The sequence below is a fragment of the Monodon monoceros genome, unplaced genomic scaffold, assembly GCF_005190385.1.
Source record: "Monodon monoceros isolate NGI ecotype Baffin Bay Population unplaced genomic scaffold, NGI_Narwhal_1 Super_Scaffold_10, whole genome shotgun sequence".
In the NCBI taxonomy this organism is placed as follows: Eukaryota; Metazoa; Chordata; class Mammalia; order Artiodactyla; family Monodontidae; genus Monodon; species Monodon monoceros.
Window position 1 is genome coordinate 6,464,683 of NW_021703766.1, and position 13,929 is coordinate 6,478,611.

Consider the following 13,929-nt stretch of genomic DNA (forward strand, 5'->3'; position numbering starts at 1 on the left):
AATGGTGTAACAAATGAAAGAAGGCTGGGTCCCTCGTGATTGTGTGCAGGGGAGCCACTCACCCCTTCTCTGAAGGCTAATTGGACTGTGATGAGAGTGAGAAATAAACGTTTTTTCATTAAACCACTGAGATTTCAGGGTTTATTTATTACAAAAGCTAGAACTGTTTACCATGAATACACAAATTGTTAAAGTCTTTCTGAGATTCTAAAAGTTGCCCTTTTTCACTTAAATTAGCTAGAGCTATTCTCTACTACTTGAAACCCAAAGAACCTTAATGGATACACTTTCTGCGAGAACCTGATGAGCTAATAGGTATAGTAAAGTATAAAGTGTTGGCCATCTGTGAGGAATTATAACAGTAAACTGATGTTTCTGAAATGTATCCACTTTCTGGATATATTATTAGGGAAAAAAACTAAAAAAGCATTGACATATAAACTCATACTGAGGTCAGTTTCTTTCTCTGGTCATTTCTATCTTAGAGTTCTTATTCAGACCTTTACAAAATCAACTCACTAAATTGCAGTGGAAACTAAGGAAGTAATTATAAAGTTTATAATTTTCCCTTAAAACATAAGTGCTTAGATTTTAAAAGAGTCCTTGGTGGCATAATAATATTAACATTTAAATTTGCCACAATTCTTCTTATGGGCCATCAACATGCAGTAAATCTGGGCAACCCTTAGAGGACCCTGAAATTCCCCAAAGGAAATCTGTCTTACATACTGCAGCCTTGGAGGAATCTTTTCTTCCTTGGCTACTGGTCTGAAGAGCATGTTGCTGGTCACCTAGCCCCCTCACTAGCCTTCCTCTTCTCCTCTTCTAATCTTTGTACATCCAGGGCAGCCAGAGAAAAGCTGTTCCTTAAGACTACTTGGTACAACCATATCTCAGTCTCCTAAGACTTATGGCTGAACCCCAGTTGAGGACAAGACAGACAGACAGACAAGATCAGAGAGGAAAGATTAGAGACGCCGATGCTGGGGACTTAGCTTTCTTCACATGGCCTTCATCAATTTTTATATTCCAGGGCTTGAGGTTTTCCTTGTGACTTTGTGGTCCCAGTGAATATTTAGCAGTAAATGACTTACTTCATATAAGCTTCTTTGAGTCTGCATGTGGCAAGAGAAGCGTATGAAGTCAAACTCCCATCCTTTGAGCCACCAAAATGAAATCCTTCCCAGCCAGGGGTCAATTCATGTGTGTGTGTGTGTGTGTGTGTGTGTGTGTGTGTGTGTGTACACAGCGCCTGCAACTTGCCATAGAACCAGACTCCTGACGAGGAGACAAAATATTGGCCTCTCCGGGAGACCTCTGAAGGTGGATGCCAACGTTCCTTTCTACATCATTTTTAAGTCTTTGGTTCCTTCAGCAGCAAAGGTTAGTCTTAGCATCATTGCCTGCTCAGTGATCAGAAATGGAACTGTAAAAATAGGGAAAACATGGAAACTCAGAGATAGAGATTTTAAAAGATACATGAAGACTGAATATTCAGGAGTCTGGAGTCATCCATCCACCCATCCATTCATCCATACAAGCAATAACTGATTGAGCTGAGCCCCTCCTATTTATCAGGCACTGCCTGTGCTCAGCGTTGGGGGTGCACAAAGACGGAGGTGCAAGTCTAAAGGCAGAAATTGGAGGTAGTTACAGCAGTAGATGTGCCCTGAAAGGGCTCCCGCGAAGCTGGAACACATGGGTTGGACACGTCGGGGAGACTCATGTAGTGAGCATGATGCATAGGTGACGGTGGACGAGCAACCTGCACATCATAGAGATGCCAAGACCTCCGCGCTTCCTAGAGAGGCCCGGAAGTGGAGCCAGGTGGCCGGTCTGACGGCTCCGGCGATCGTGATAGGCCTGGCTTGCAAGTTCTCGAGCAGACCCGGCGTCGCTGTCGTTTTCTGCTACTGTGAGTGGGCCTGGGGAGGGGGGTCCGGTCCTCCGCGGGGACCTGGGCTCGGCTGGCGGGGGCGCTCAGGCTCGCACGGGCGTCGGGGCCCGCGGACGGCGACCCCGCCCGTACCTGCGCCGGGTGGCAGCCCAGGTGGGACGAGCCCACTGGCTTCTGGTACGGGGCGCGGTCGTGAGTGATGATGACCGAAGTCCTCCCCTCTCTCGGATTCCAAGGAGTGGGGCTCAGCGTCGCTTTCTAGAATGTCGCGAAGGTCTAAAGCACAGGCTAGCTTCTTTTTCTCGTTTTCTTTTTTCTTTTTTTTTTTGCGGTACGCGGGCCTCTCACTGTTGTGGCCTCTCCCGTTGCGGAGCACAGCTCCAGACGCGCAGGCTCAGCGGCCATGGCTCACGGGCCCAGCCGCTCTGCGGCATGTGGGATCTTCCCGGACCGGCGGGGCACGAACCCGTGTCCTCTGCATCGGCAGGCGGACTCTCAACCACTGCGCCACCAAGGAAGCCCTCGTTTTCTTTTCTTTTTTTTTTTTTTTTTAAAGATATCTGGGCCCCAAGCTCAGAGCTTTCAACAAGCATCTGTATCGAGCTAGACTTGATTCACATTTTTAATTTTCATCGCACTTTGGGGGTAAAGATTACCTTCTCTTGATGACAAATGATTCTGGTTTTCCATTTAAGTGGCCATGTAAGGTTACCATTTAAAATGAACGTATTTATTGTTAAAAGATAAGTAGTTTTAAATGAAACACAATAGGGAAGACATAGTACCAGAGATACCAGGTGTGACAAATTATGAACGTGGGAAGTGCACAACACTGCATTGTCCCAAGCCACCTGGGGACTCCTACAGACCTGGCTTCAAGTCCTAGGTCCAGCTCAGCCACTGACACCAGCATAATTTGTGGACCAGTTTGTTTGTTTGTTTGTTTGTTTTTAAAAGATTTTTTCCAACTTTACTAGGATATAATTGACGTATAACATTGTGTAATTTTAAGGTGTACAGTGTGATGACTTGTTACGCCTATATATCGTGAAATAATAACCACAATAAGGTTAGTTAACATCTCCATCACCTCACAGAATTACAGTTTTTTTGTGTGTATGGTGAAAACTTTAAAGATCTACTCCTTTAGCAACTTTCAAGCATGTAATACAGTATCATTAAATATGGTCCCCATGCTGTATGTTAGATCCCCAGAACTTAATTCTTAGACCCTTTGACCAACATTTCCTCATTTCCCCCATCCCGAAGCCCCTGGCTGCTCTCTGTTTCTAGAGTTCAGCTTTTTTAAGGTTCTTTGTATAAATGATATCATGCAGTATTTGTCTTTGACTTATTTCACTTAGCACAGTGCCCTCAAGGTCCATTTGTGTTGTCACTAATGGTAGGATTTCCTTCCCTTTTCAATAGCTGAATAATATTTCATTGTGTGTGTGTGTGTATATACACACACACACACACACACACACACACACACCACATTTCCTTTATCCATTCATCCATTAATGGGCACTTAGGTTGTTTCTGTGACTTAGCGATTGTGAATAATGCTGCAGTGAATACGGGGGTGCAGGTACCTTTTCCAGATAGTGATTTCATTTACTTTGGATATATTTATGCGTAGGCAAGGTTCTTAACCTCTAAGCCTTTTCCTCATATCTGAAAAGCTGAGGATAATAACTACCTCAGAAGATTGTCCTGAGGCTTCAGTGGTAAACCTTAAAGCACCTAGCCCATAATAACTAATAAATATAGCCATAGTTGTTATTTTCATTTTAGCAAGGAGGGAACAGGATCAGAGAGGTTCAGTGACTTTGCCAGGGTCACACAGGGAATTGGTGGGAGAACCAAGTCTAGGACCCAGATTTTCTGATATCTAACCTAGGAAGCTTAACCCTGCCTCCAAACTCTACCTCATGGGAGGGGATGGGGCGCCTCCTGCCTCCCTGCTGGAAATTGGAAGGACTCCTATCAGGTTGCAGAATATGTTAGCTGTTAAAGCCCCTACAGGACTCTGGTCAGCACTGACTTGGCTGCTTCAGGTCAGGGACTCTGCACAGCCCCGAGTGCTTGTTGTGGTTGAGGCGTAAGCTGTGGAGTCAGACGCACCTGGGTTCCAGTAGGTACAGCTCCTTGCTCCCCCATCTACTAGCTGCAGTAAATGGGATTAAGCAATTAGTACTCGCCTCAGAGGGTTGTTAGGAGCGTCAAGGGAAATGATTTGTGGGGAAGGCCTAGCGTGATGCCTGGCACACAGTAAGTGCTTAATAAATGCCAGATGACAGTACTTTGATGTGTTGAAGTGGCAGGCATGCTGACCTAGAGGGGAGGAAGCACAAGTGTAGTACTTGCAGGTACAGCAGAAAATGGCATTTGAAAAGTTTGCAGAGCATTCCCTGCATTTGGATTTACCGGGTGTGTGATCCACCAAATACTCCTCGTTCCTGCAGACATTCCTGGGGAAGTGGCCTAGGCCTGTATGGAGTTTATGTGGTAGTTTGGGAAGCAGGTGGGCAATACCAATTATAAAATTATGTAATTACTTTTATCATAAGCATCATGAATAATTGCAAGGATCTTTTGTGCAGCAAATATCTAGGCAAAAGGAGTTTGAGTGGGTAGCTGGATGAGAAGATAAGGTGATGAGAATTAGCTTCCCTGCCCACCGTCAGTTGTATTCAAAACTGTGTGTGCAAATACCACTGTTTGTCATGAGTATATCAACCTTCCCCTTAATGCTGTGCCCTTAGTTTTCTTCCCAAATGCGTTTGGCCTTTTAGGTTTTGCACCTCACATCCTTTTACCTGTATCAGGGTGACTCTCCTTATTGTTTCTAACTTCTTCATCTTTATGGCCTTGACTGCTTTGTATTGAACACAAATAACTTTCAGATCACATATGGAATTTCAACAGCACCATTTCTAAGCCCTCTAGTCTCAATATACTTTCCTGGTCTCAATCCAGTAAGAACACAGTTACCTTTTGCCTCTGGTCAGTACTTGGGCAGTAATTTAAAACACACCATCAAAGGGTTAAACTACCTGGAGATATTTTTATCTGCCTTAAAGTAAATACAGTAAATTTTTGTTTTTATGAAAGCCATCTTCAATTCTGCTCTCTGTTCCGTACTCTAGTGGCACCTAGGTTTGTATATTGCATTACAATACCGGAGAGTTAGTGGCATCGTCCTGTTGAACCCTGGAGATGAAGGAACTGTGTGCATAAGTTAAGGTTCTTATTACTGATCCTTCGCAGTTAATTAGGTCTTTGTAAATCTAAAGTACTCCCAGTCATTTTTATGAGCTTCTTCTCATAATTTCCCTGTGAGATGTCAATTTTATTACCCTCGTTCTATCTTAGTATTATCAAGGGGTCAGGCAGATTTTAAATTTCATTTCTTCTTGTTTGTAATTAAGATTCCTTTTTTTGGATCGTGTGCTTAACCTTAACCTGTATCTACTAAAATGACGGCTCAGATCACATGTGACCCTCCCCCCCACCGAGAGGGAAGCAACTACTGAACAAAGCCACGTTTTGGAAGAGCCTTAAAGAAACTGAGATTATAAACACTGGTCTGAGTACCCAGCCCTAGAAGGAATCAGGTGGAAACTAATAAAACAGAAGCCATGAAATATGAAAAATCAGGCAGCTGATTGAGAGAAAACTGTGTACACTCTCCTTCTCCCCGCTGGCTTAGTGTTCGTGGGAATTTCTTTTGGTTGCCTGCAAAATGTGTTTGCAGCGATTTTTCTGTGCTCGTTGACGCAGGGAACCAGGAAAGGAGGAGGTGGCCTCTGGGTGATACCGTTTGTTAATGGCTGGTCATCTGCGAAGGTTGCAGGCTTCTTTCATTGCTGTTTGTCTTGTGAAATGATTACGTTTTCCTTACTCGTCACCACGCGTCTGACCCTGCAGATCAGGTCAGTTACACCAGTTCTTGCCCCAGATCATTCTGGAACGAGTTGGAAGGTAATGAGGAGTAGCATGAATAGGCCTGACAGGTACCCTGAAGCATTGATAATTTAACTTGTACATTCCTGGCGTGATTAATGTGCACATGAGCCATGACTGACCTGTGGTCTTATGACTGGACTGGAATGTGCAGTTTTAAAAAACAAAGGACAATGAAAGATTAGGAAGAATTTCTGTTGGAAAATTTTTAACTGGACCCTTTGAGGCCTTGTCCATTTTCTGATTTCCTTACAGAGGAATTCTTGTGGAGATGCTAAGAATATGTTAACCTTTTTTATCTGGCATCCTCTTAACGAAAACCCTGTTAACCAAACAGAGCAGTTTTAAAACCCATGTGGGCTGTTTCGGTTAATGACATCACCTTCCTCACACTTCAGCCGGGCCCCGCCTGTTGCCGCTGCCTCATCCTAATTTCAGTTGAGCACCCTGGCATTTCACCCTCATCGGCCCTTGCCTAGACTCTTTCATCCTCCAGGGAAAGCTTAATCTTTCACAAGGACCAAAGTGAGCCCGATGTTCCGTAAACGTACAAAGACCCTCTGTTGTCTAGAGCAGCGGTCCCCAGCCTTTTTGGCACCAGGGACCGGTTTCGTGGAAGACCATTCTTCCACGGACTGGGGGCTGGGGGCGGGGGCGATGGTTCAGGCGGTAACGCGGGCGATGGGGAGCCGCAGATGAAGCTTTGCCCGCCCGCCCGCCCGCCGCTCACCTCCTGCAGTGCGGCCCGGTTCCTAACAGGCCATGGACCGGTCTATAGAATAGGGAACCCCTGGTCTATAGAATAGAGTTCAGGCTCCCCCAAAGGGGATGCCAAGCTGTCTCCAAGCCGACTCCAGCCATCTTTCCGCCCTAAATCACCAGCCACACACTTCGGCTTCAGTTTGCACGCCCCGTATCGGTTGCCCAACACAAGCCCACCCTGTTGCTCTTCTGTTCATGTGTTTTGCCCCCTCAGCCTGTAGTAGCCCTCTGCCTAGCCTCAGCCTGCCTCCGTCCTCCCGTTGTCCCCGGTCCGCTCTAGTGCTTACTCTTCAGTGAGGTCTTCTCGGACCTGCCCTTCAGAATCAACATATCCCATCTCCCTTCGACCTCGGTGCCCCCACGGCACCTGGTTTATACCAACATTGCAGTAATCTTGGTTTCTCCTTTTTGCCATGTACTTTAGGTATTTGTAGAAGCTTCTCTCCTCCAGCATAAGCTCCAGAATGCAGGAATTCTGTCTCATTTTGCTTTATGTCATTTTCACGCCAGAACTTTTATTTTTAAGAGATGTTAAATTAAAATGGCAACATTGATTGGCATACATAATAACGACTCTTAGACACTGCAGTGCCCTGCATAATTTGTGCCCATCATCATTTTACTAAATTGCATGTATTATTTCACAGTGTTCAAAATCATCCATAAGCAACAAATACTTGTGAGTATCTACTGTCTCTGAGGTTCTGGTGGGAACACGCCAGTGAGAAAGGCTGAAGGTCTCGGTTCTCATGGCACCTATGTTCTGTTGGAAGGAGATCGGTAGTCAAAAAGGAAACAAATAAATTTAGATAGTGAAATGTGCGATGGAGAAAACAGAGCAGCGTTTAGATAAGGGAGAGCTCTTCAGGAAGGGGTAATCAGAAACACCTCTTTGCGTTGAGTAAGTGGCCCTTGAGCAGACCTAAATATTGAGAAGGATGCAGCCAGGCGAAGATCTGGTGCAGAGGTGGTTCACCAGAGGTGAAGCAAGAAGTGTGTATAGGGACTTCCCTGGTGGCTTAGTGGATGAGAGTCCGCCTGCCGATGCAGGGGACATGGGTTCGTGCCCCGGTCCGGGAAGATCCCACATGCCGCGGAGTGGCTGGGCCCGTGAGCCATGGCCACTGAGCCTGCGCGTCCGGAGCCTGTGCTCCGCAACGGGAGAGGCCACAGCAGTGAGAGGCCCGCGTACCGCAAAAAAAAAAAAAAGAAGTGTGTGTAGACCTCAGGGCACAGATGAGCTTGGCATCTTCAAAAAAGGGGAAAAGTTCAGGTGGCTGGAGGGTAGAGTACGAGTGGTGGAAGAGTGAGCTGAAGTCAGAGAAGGAGGTTGCCACCAGGTCGTGATGGTGACAGTAAGAAGTCTGGGTTGAAATGTCAGTGACTGACATCTTTTGTGTTTGGAAGCAGCATCTGTTAACAAAGTCACGTGATTACGTTAAATGATAGAATTGACTACAGCAAGTTTTATGGCTACTCCAAATCCAAGTGGGAGTGTTCTGCACTCCGAAAATGATAGAAGCATAAGGTCACTGTTGGGTATATTAAAGGGACACCGGGATGTTCATTCTTTACGGATTTTCTTGTAAGCACAGCAGTGGCAGTTGCTTTGTCAAACCTTGGGACTCCATCAGCCATCCTCCACATCATTTTGCTCAGTTTTCCTAATATTTCTCAGTCTTCTGCATACCCTCAAGCCACTGAGACAGTCACTTGCTAAATCTTGTCTTCAGCTGTCACACCAACTGGTTTCTGCCTGAATGATCTGATTGGCTTTCCCGGCACTCAGATCTCCTTAGTAGAGTTTTCCAGAAGAACCCAACAAACTTTTTGTAACCCTGTGCTTTTGAGAGACCTAATCATGGTATGTGGGAATGTAAGAGAAAAATCAAATCCCCAGACTGTAGAGCCTGAAGAAAAGGAAATTCAAGAAGTGACATCCGTGGAGCACCTGCACTATGTCAGGCATTTTTCATACACTACCCCATTTGGTCTCCATAAGCCTGTGAGCTTATCATTAGCTCCGCTTTTTAGATGCAGCAACAGGCACAGAGAGATGAGCTTGTCCAAGTGATAGGGCTCTTGGTTGCTTGCAGTCTCCCTGTCTAACCGCACCGCTGAGTGTCTCCAGTGACTTGAGTGAGTGTGTGTGTGTGTGTGTGTGTGTGTGTGTGTATGTATGTATGTATTCCCAACACATTTGAGGACCCGCATGCCTCCTGTTCCATTTCTTCTTAAGTGGAAAGAGTTGAGTGGCCCGCTTTTTGCTTGTTCTGTTTTGTTTTTGAGAGAAAGGGCTCTTGGAGCCTTGAGAAAATAATAAAAATATAAAAATAATTATTATTTTAGCATAGAAGAGGAGGGAGGGAGAAGCAAGATCCCCATAGGTATTGAGCACATGCTGTACTTAGAAGATTTCCTGGGTGGGGGAACATGGTTTGCTACACAAAGGATGTTTTTGTCCCCCCCCCACCTTTTTTTTTTTTTACATATAGGGTTAATAAAACACCAGTATTTTTTAAAAATAAATAAATTTATTTATTTATTTTTGGCTGCATTGGGTCTTCATTGCTGCACGCAGGCTTTCTCTAGTTGCGGCAAGCGGGAGCTACTCTTGCGGTGCGCGGGCTTCTCATTGCGGTGGCTTCTCTTGTTGCAGAGCACGGGCTCTAGGCGCATGGGCTTCAGTAGTTGTGGCTCGCAGGCTCAGTAGTTGTGGCTCACGGGCTCAGTTGTTGTGGCACACGGGCTCAGTAGTTGTGGCGCACGGGCTTAGTTGCTCCGTGGCATGTGCGATCTTCCCGGGCCAGGGCTTGAACCCATGTCCCCTGCATTGGCAGGAGGATTCTTAACCATGGCACCACAAGGGAAGTCCCAAAACACCAGTATTAAACTGTGCTGTAGTGTGCTGTTTAAAAACAAAGATGTTGGAAATTGCTTTAAATTTCTGTCCTGGATTTTTTTCTGGTGTGTGGGGAAAATGCCTCTCCCTACCAAATGTGAACGACTTCTTTTCCAAAAGGCATAATTTTCTGAGGATTCAGAATAAATGCCTTACATTTGGGGAGTGCTTTGTGGTTTTCAAAGCACTCCCATGTACGTTATCTTATTTAACCTTCACGTTGACCTTGCCAGGCAGTCAGGGCAGATATTACTGTTCCCATGATTCATAGGTAGAAATGTGAAGCCCAAGAAGAGAAAGGAGGGGTGTGGGGAGGAGTTGGTTAATGTCACAAAGCCATGACGGGAACCCAGGTCTTAGCTTTTCTTTCTACTCGAGCGTATTGCCTTTTTGTTTTTGTTAACCCCACATGAGGGACAATCACATTTGCGTCTGGATCAGTAACAGTGATGCGTACTGCTTTCTTATAGGTCCAGTTATCCTTGACTGCCATATATGGATTCCCAGAACTCTCTGAAGGAAACAGTCCTCGTTACGGGAGGAGGTGGCTATTTTGGCTTCCGGTCAGTGCATCTGCAAAATCTGTCCATGGAGTTATTTTATTAGTAGTTGCTGGGAAAAGTATAGCTTTCAGCTCACACTAATGCGGTGTAGACTTTTACTTGTTTGTATAGTGTTAAACCAGGAATGAACCGTGTTGCCCACAGCTCAGATACTGAAATGGAGAACTACAGGTACATGCTGCTTTAAGAAAAATTCTTTATAAAGCCATTGAATTCGGGAGGGGAGATATGCACACCACCGAAAACAATTTAACATAATCGCTGTTTTTTCACAATTACCTTATCATTCATAAATATTCTGAAGAATAGATGGTGGGTCCTAGAATGGGGGGTGGGGGAATGTAACATGTAGACATCACCGTCTTTGAAGATAAAGCCTCTCTCATTTTAATTTAAGTGAATGTGAAGATTCTTACTTTTGAATATTTGCATAAGTAAGACTTGTACCAGTGAACATGTAAAGTGAGGAGCTCAGGATAAGCCAAGAAGACTGGGAAAATTATTTTACACACTTTTCCTAGGCACAGCTTAATAGTGATTTGATCTAACTTTTACTCTTGCTTGTTTCAGCCTAGGCTGTGCTCTGAACCAGAAGGGAGTCCGTGTGATTCTGTTTGACATCAGCAGCCCTGCTCAAACCATTCCAGAAGGAATCAAGTTTATCCACGGAGACATCCGCCACCTCTCTGACATAGAGAAAGCCTTCCAGGATGTGGATGTTGCTTGTGTGTTCCATATTGCCTCTTACGGTATGTCAGGGCGCGAGCAACTGAATCGAAACCTGATTGAAGAAGTGAACGTGGGGGGCACAGACAACATCCTCCAGGCTTGCAGGAGGCGAGGGGTGCCAAGGTTAGTTTATACGAGCACCTTCAATGTCATCTTCGGAGGTCAAGTTATCAGAAATGGAGATGAATCTCTGCCTTACCTACCTCTTCACCTCCATCCTGATCACTACTCTCGGACCAAATCTGTTGCAGAGAAGAAGGTGCTGGAGGCCAATGGTACAGCCCTGGAAAGTAGTGATGGGGTCTTGAGAACCTGTGCTCTGAGGCCGGCTGGCATCTATGGGCCTGGAGAACAGAGGCACCTCCCCAGGATAGTAAGCTACATTGAGAAGGGCCTGTTCAAGTTTGTGTACGGAGACCCCAAGAGTCTGGTTGAATTTGTCCATGTGGATAACTTGGTGCAGGCTCACATTCTGGCTTCAGTGGCCCTGAAAGCTGACAAGGGCCACATTGCCTCTGGGCAGCCCTACTTCATCTCAGATGGCAGACCTGTGAACAACTTTGAGTTCTTTCGGCCTTTGGTTGAGGGCCTGGGCTACAAGTTCCCATCCATCCGCCTGCCCTTGACTCTCATCTACTACTTTGCTTTCCTAACCGAGACGGCCCACTTCATTCTGGGTCGACTGTACAACTTCCAGCCCTTCCTCACCCGCACTGAAGTTTACAAAACCGGCGTCACACATTACTTTAGCCTAGAGAAAGCCAAGAAGGAGCTAGGTTATGAGGCTCAGCTATTTGACCTCCAGGAAGTAGTAGAATGGTTTAAAGCCCATGGTCATGGCAGATGTCCTGGAAGTCGTGACTCTGAGTGTCTTGTTTGGGATGGGCTGTTGGTCGTACTCTTGGTTATAGCAGTTCTTGCATGGCTGCCGCCTTCTGTGATTCTGTCAGTGTGAAGGAGGAGCTAGAAATAAGGAGTTGATCACACTTGCTGAGATGGTTTTCAAGAAACACAGGTTTCGGACTTGGTGGCACAGTGGTAAAGAATCCGCCTGCCAATGCAGGGGACATGGGTTCAAGCCCTGGTCCAGGAATATCCCACATGCCGCGGAGCAACTAAGCCCGTGTGCCACAACTACTGAGCCTGCGCTCTAGAGCCCTCGAGCCACAACTGCTGAGCCCACGTGCCACAACTACTGAAGCCCCTGTGCCTAGAGCCCGTGCTCCGCATCAAGAGAAGCCACCACAGTGAGAAGCCCGCACACTGCAACAAAGAGCAGCCCCTGCTCGCCGCAACTAGAGAAAGCCTGCGCACAGCAACGAAGACCCAACACAGCAAAAATAAATAAATAAATTTATAGGAAAAAAAAAACCACACAGGTTTGAAAAATAGATAGACAGATAGATAGATACCTGGTGTCAGATTTTGGATCTCCAAATCGCTGCTTAAGAATAGATTCTTGGATTAAGTCTTCATTTCCTACCTCCTTGCACAAATCATGAAGGGAGAAATAGAAGGGAAAGAGGGAAGAGATATGGGGATATATGTATATGTATAACTGATTCACTTTGTTATAAAGCAGAAACTAACACACCATTGTAAAGCAATTATACTCCAATAAAGATGTAAAAAAAAAAAAAGATAAGTTTGAGATTTGGTTCCTTGGGTCCTTCTTTCGATCAGTACAGTACAAGTCATTCTGGAGCCATAGAGCTAAGCTTGCTTAGATGGGAAATGTCTTGTTTGAATTTCTCAGAAGCCAAAAATGTACTTACTTCCATTCCATACACTCGGTATCTGCTTCACGTGGGCTAAAACACACACTGATACGGGAACGGCAGAATGCTAACAGGCTTGAAAATGTGTGAAAAACACCAACTGGGCTACATCCCTACAGCCCAAGCCTCTGAGGAGATGGTGGCCGTCACAGAGGAGGTATTTGCTGTTCACGGCGTGCGTTTTGGGAATTAGCTTTTGCCCTTTGTGACATAAGGGTGTTATGCCTGTGTGACCACATGGTAATGTTGATGTTGACACAAATCACAAATAGACCTTTCTCTTGCCTCTCAGGATTCTTTTGAGGGTTAAATTAGACAAGGCATATAAAGTGCCACTCAACATGCTTAAGCCTTTTTTTTTTTGGGTGTACGCGGGCCTCTCACCGCTGTGGCCTCTCCCGCTGTGGAGCACAGGCTCCGGACGCGCAGACTCAGCGGCCACGGCTCACGGGCCCAGCCGCTCCGCGGCACGTGGGATCCTCCCGGACCGGGGCACGAACCCGCGTCCCCCGCATCGGCAGGAGGGCGCTCAACCACTGCGCCACCAGGGAAGCCCTAAGCCATTATTGTTATCAGTATTGTTATTATGCATTCCTTATGAGGGTTTTCTTCCTCAGGGTATTCTGTTTAGAGGGTGCTGATGTGACTGACCTTTCTGGAATGCCTTTGTGGTGTGTCCTCAGAGTCTGTAACGAGCGTGTTTAAATATATTCAGTGTTTGTAAAGTTGTGGTCTCTGAGGGGAGATCGAAGCCTAGGAAACAGCTAAAAAGCTGGTGATTCATGAGGATGTTCAAGCTAATGATGCTATTTGCAACTAAAAAATAAAGCGTGGCTCTCAAGTGACAGACTGGCTTTCTTACTGGGAAGAATTTCGGTTCTCTGAAGGCCACTTCCAGTGAGGAATGTTCTGAACGATGGCAGCATTGTCTGGCCACCCCGGTGACTGCTGTGGCACACGTTCAGGTTGCACTGTTGCATGGGAACCAAAGTGGAAAGAAGACCCAGAGTCTTTACCCATTCCACGATTCCAGCTATAGAAAGGACAGTATTCACACATCTTAAGAAGGACAGATGGCTGTGGAAAGTCATGTTAGAGTTGTCCTGAGAGTATTTGTAGGAGGAGGATGCTGGAGAAATAGGCCCTGGCACCTGCCACCTGGCTGTTTTGGGAAAAGCGCTCAACTTGATACCAGAAGACCTGTAACCATGAATATCTTGTGTGGCCTTAACCAAGTAGCTGAAAGCCTCTGTAGGGCCTCATTTGCCTCCTTTGGGAAATAGGAATGACTGTATTTGCCCTTTCTACACAGGGTTTGTTGTGAGCGTA

At 45.9% G+C, this 13,929-nt stretch overlaps 1 protein-coding gene across 1 annotated transcript; it reads left to right on the forward strand.

The window, feature by feature from the left end:
- Positions 1-1,812: 1,812 nt before the first annotated feature.
- SDR42E1 (short chain dehydrogenase/reductase family 42E, member 1) lies at positions 1,813-11,994 on the forward strand. Its single transcript, XM_029206786.1, has 3 exons — positions 1,813-1,915; positions 10,001-10,093; positions 10,664-11,994. Exons 2-3 carry the CDS (start codon positions 10,026-10,028, stop codon positions 11,775-11,777), a joined length of 1,182 nt encoding a protein of 393 aa, XP_029062619.1. The 5' UTR covers positions 1,813-1,915; positions 10,001-10,025; the 3' UTR covers positions 11,778-11,994.
- The last annotated feature ends 1,935 nt before the right edge of the window (positions 11,995-13,929 follow it).

What these genes read in the sequence shown, in the direction of transcription:
- SDR42E1 (XM_029206786.1), top strand. Translation starts at nt 10,026, where the DNA reads ATGGATTCCCAGAACTCTCTGAAGGAAACAGTCCTCGTTACGGGAGGA. An exon ending in GGTGGCTATTTTGGCTTCCG is followed by an intron (nt 10,094 to 10,663) that starts GTCAGTGCATCT and finishes TGCTTGTTTCAG; the next exon opens with CCTAGGCTGTGCTCTGAACC.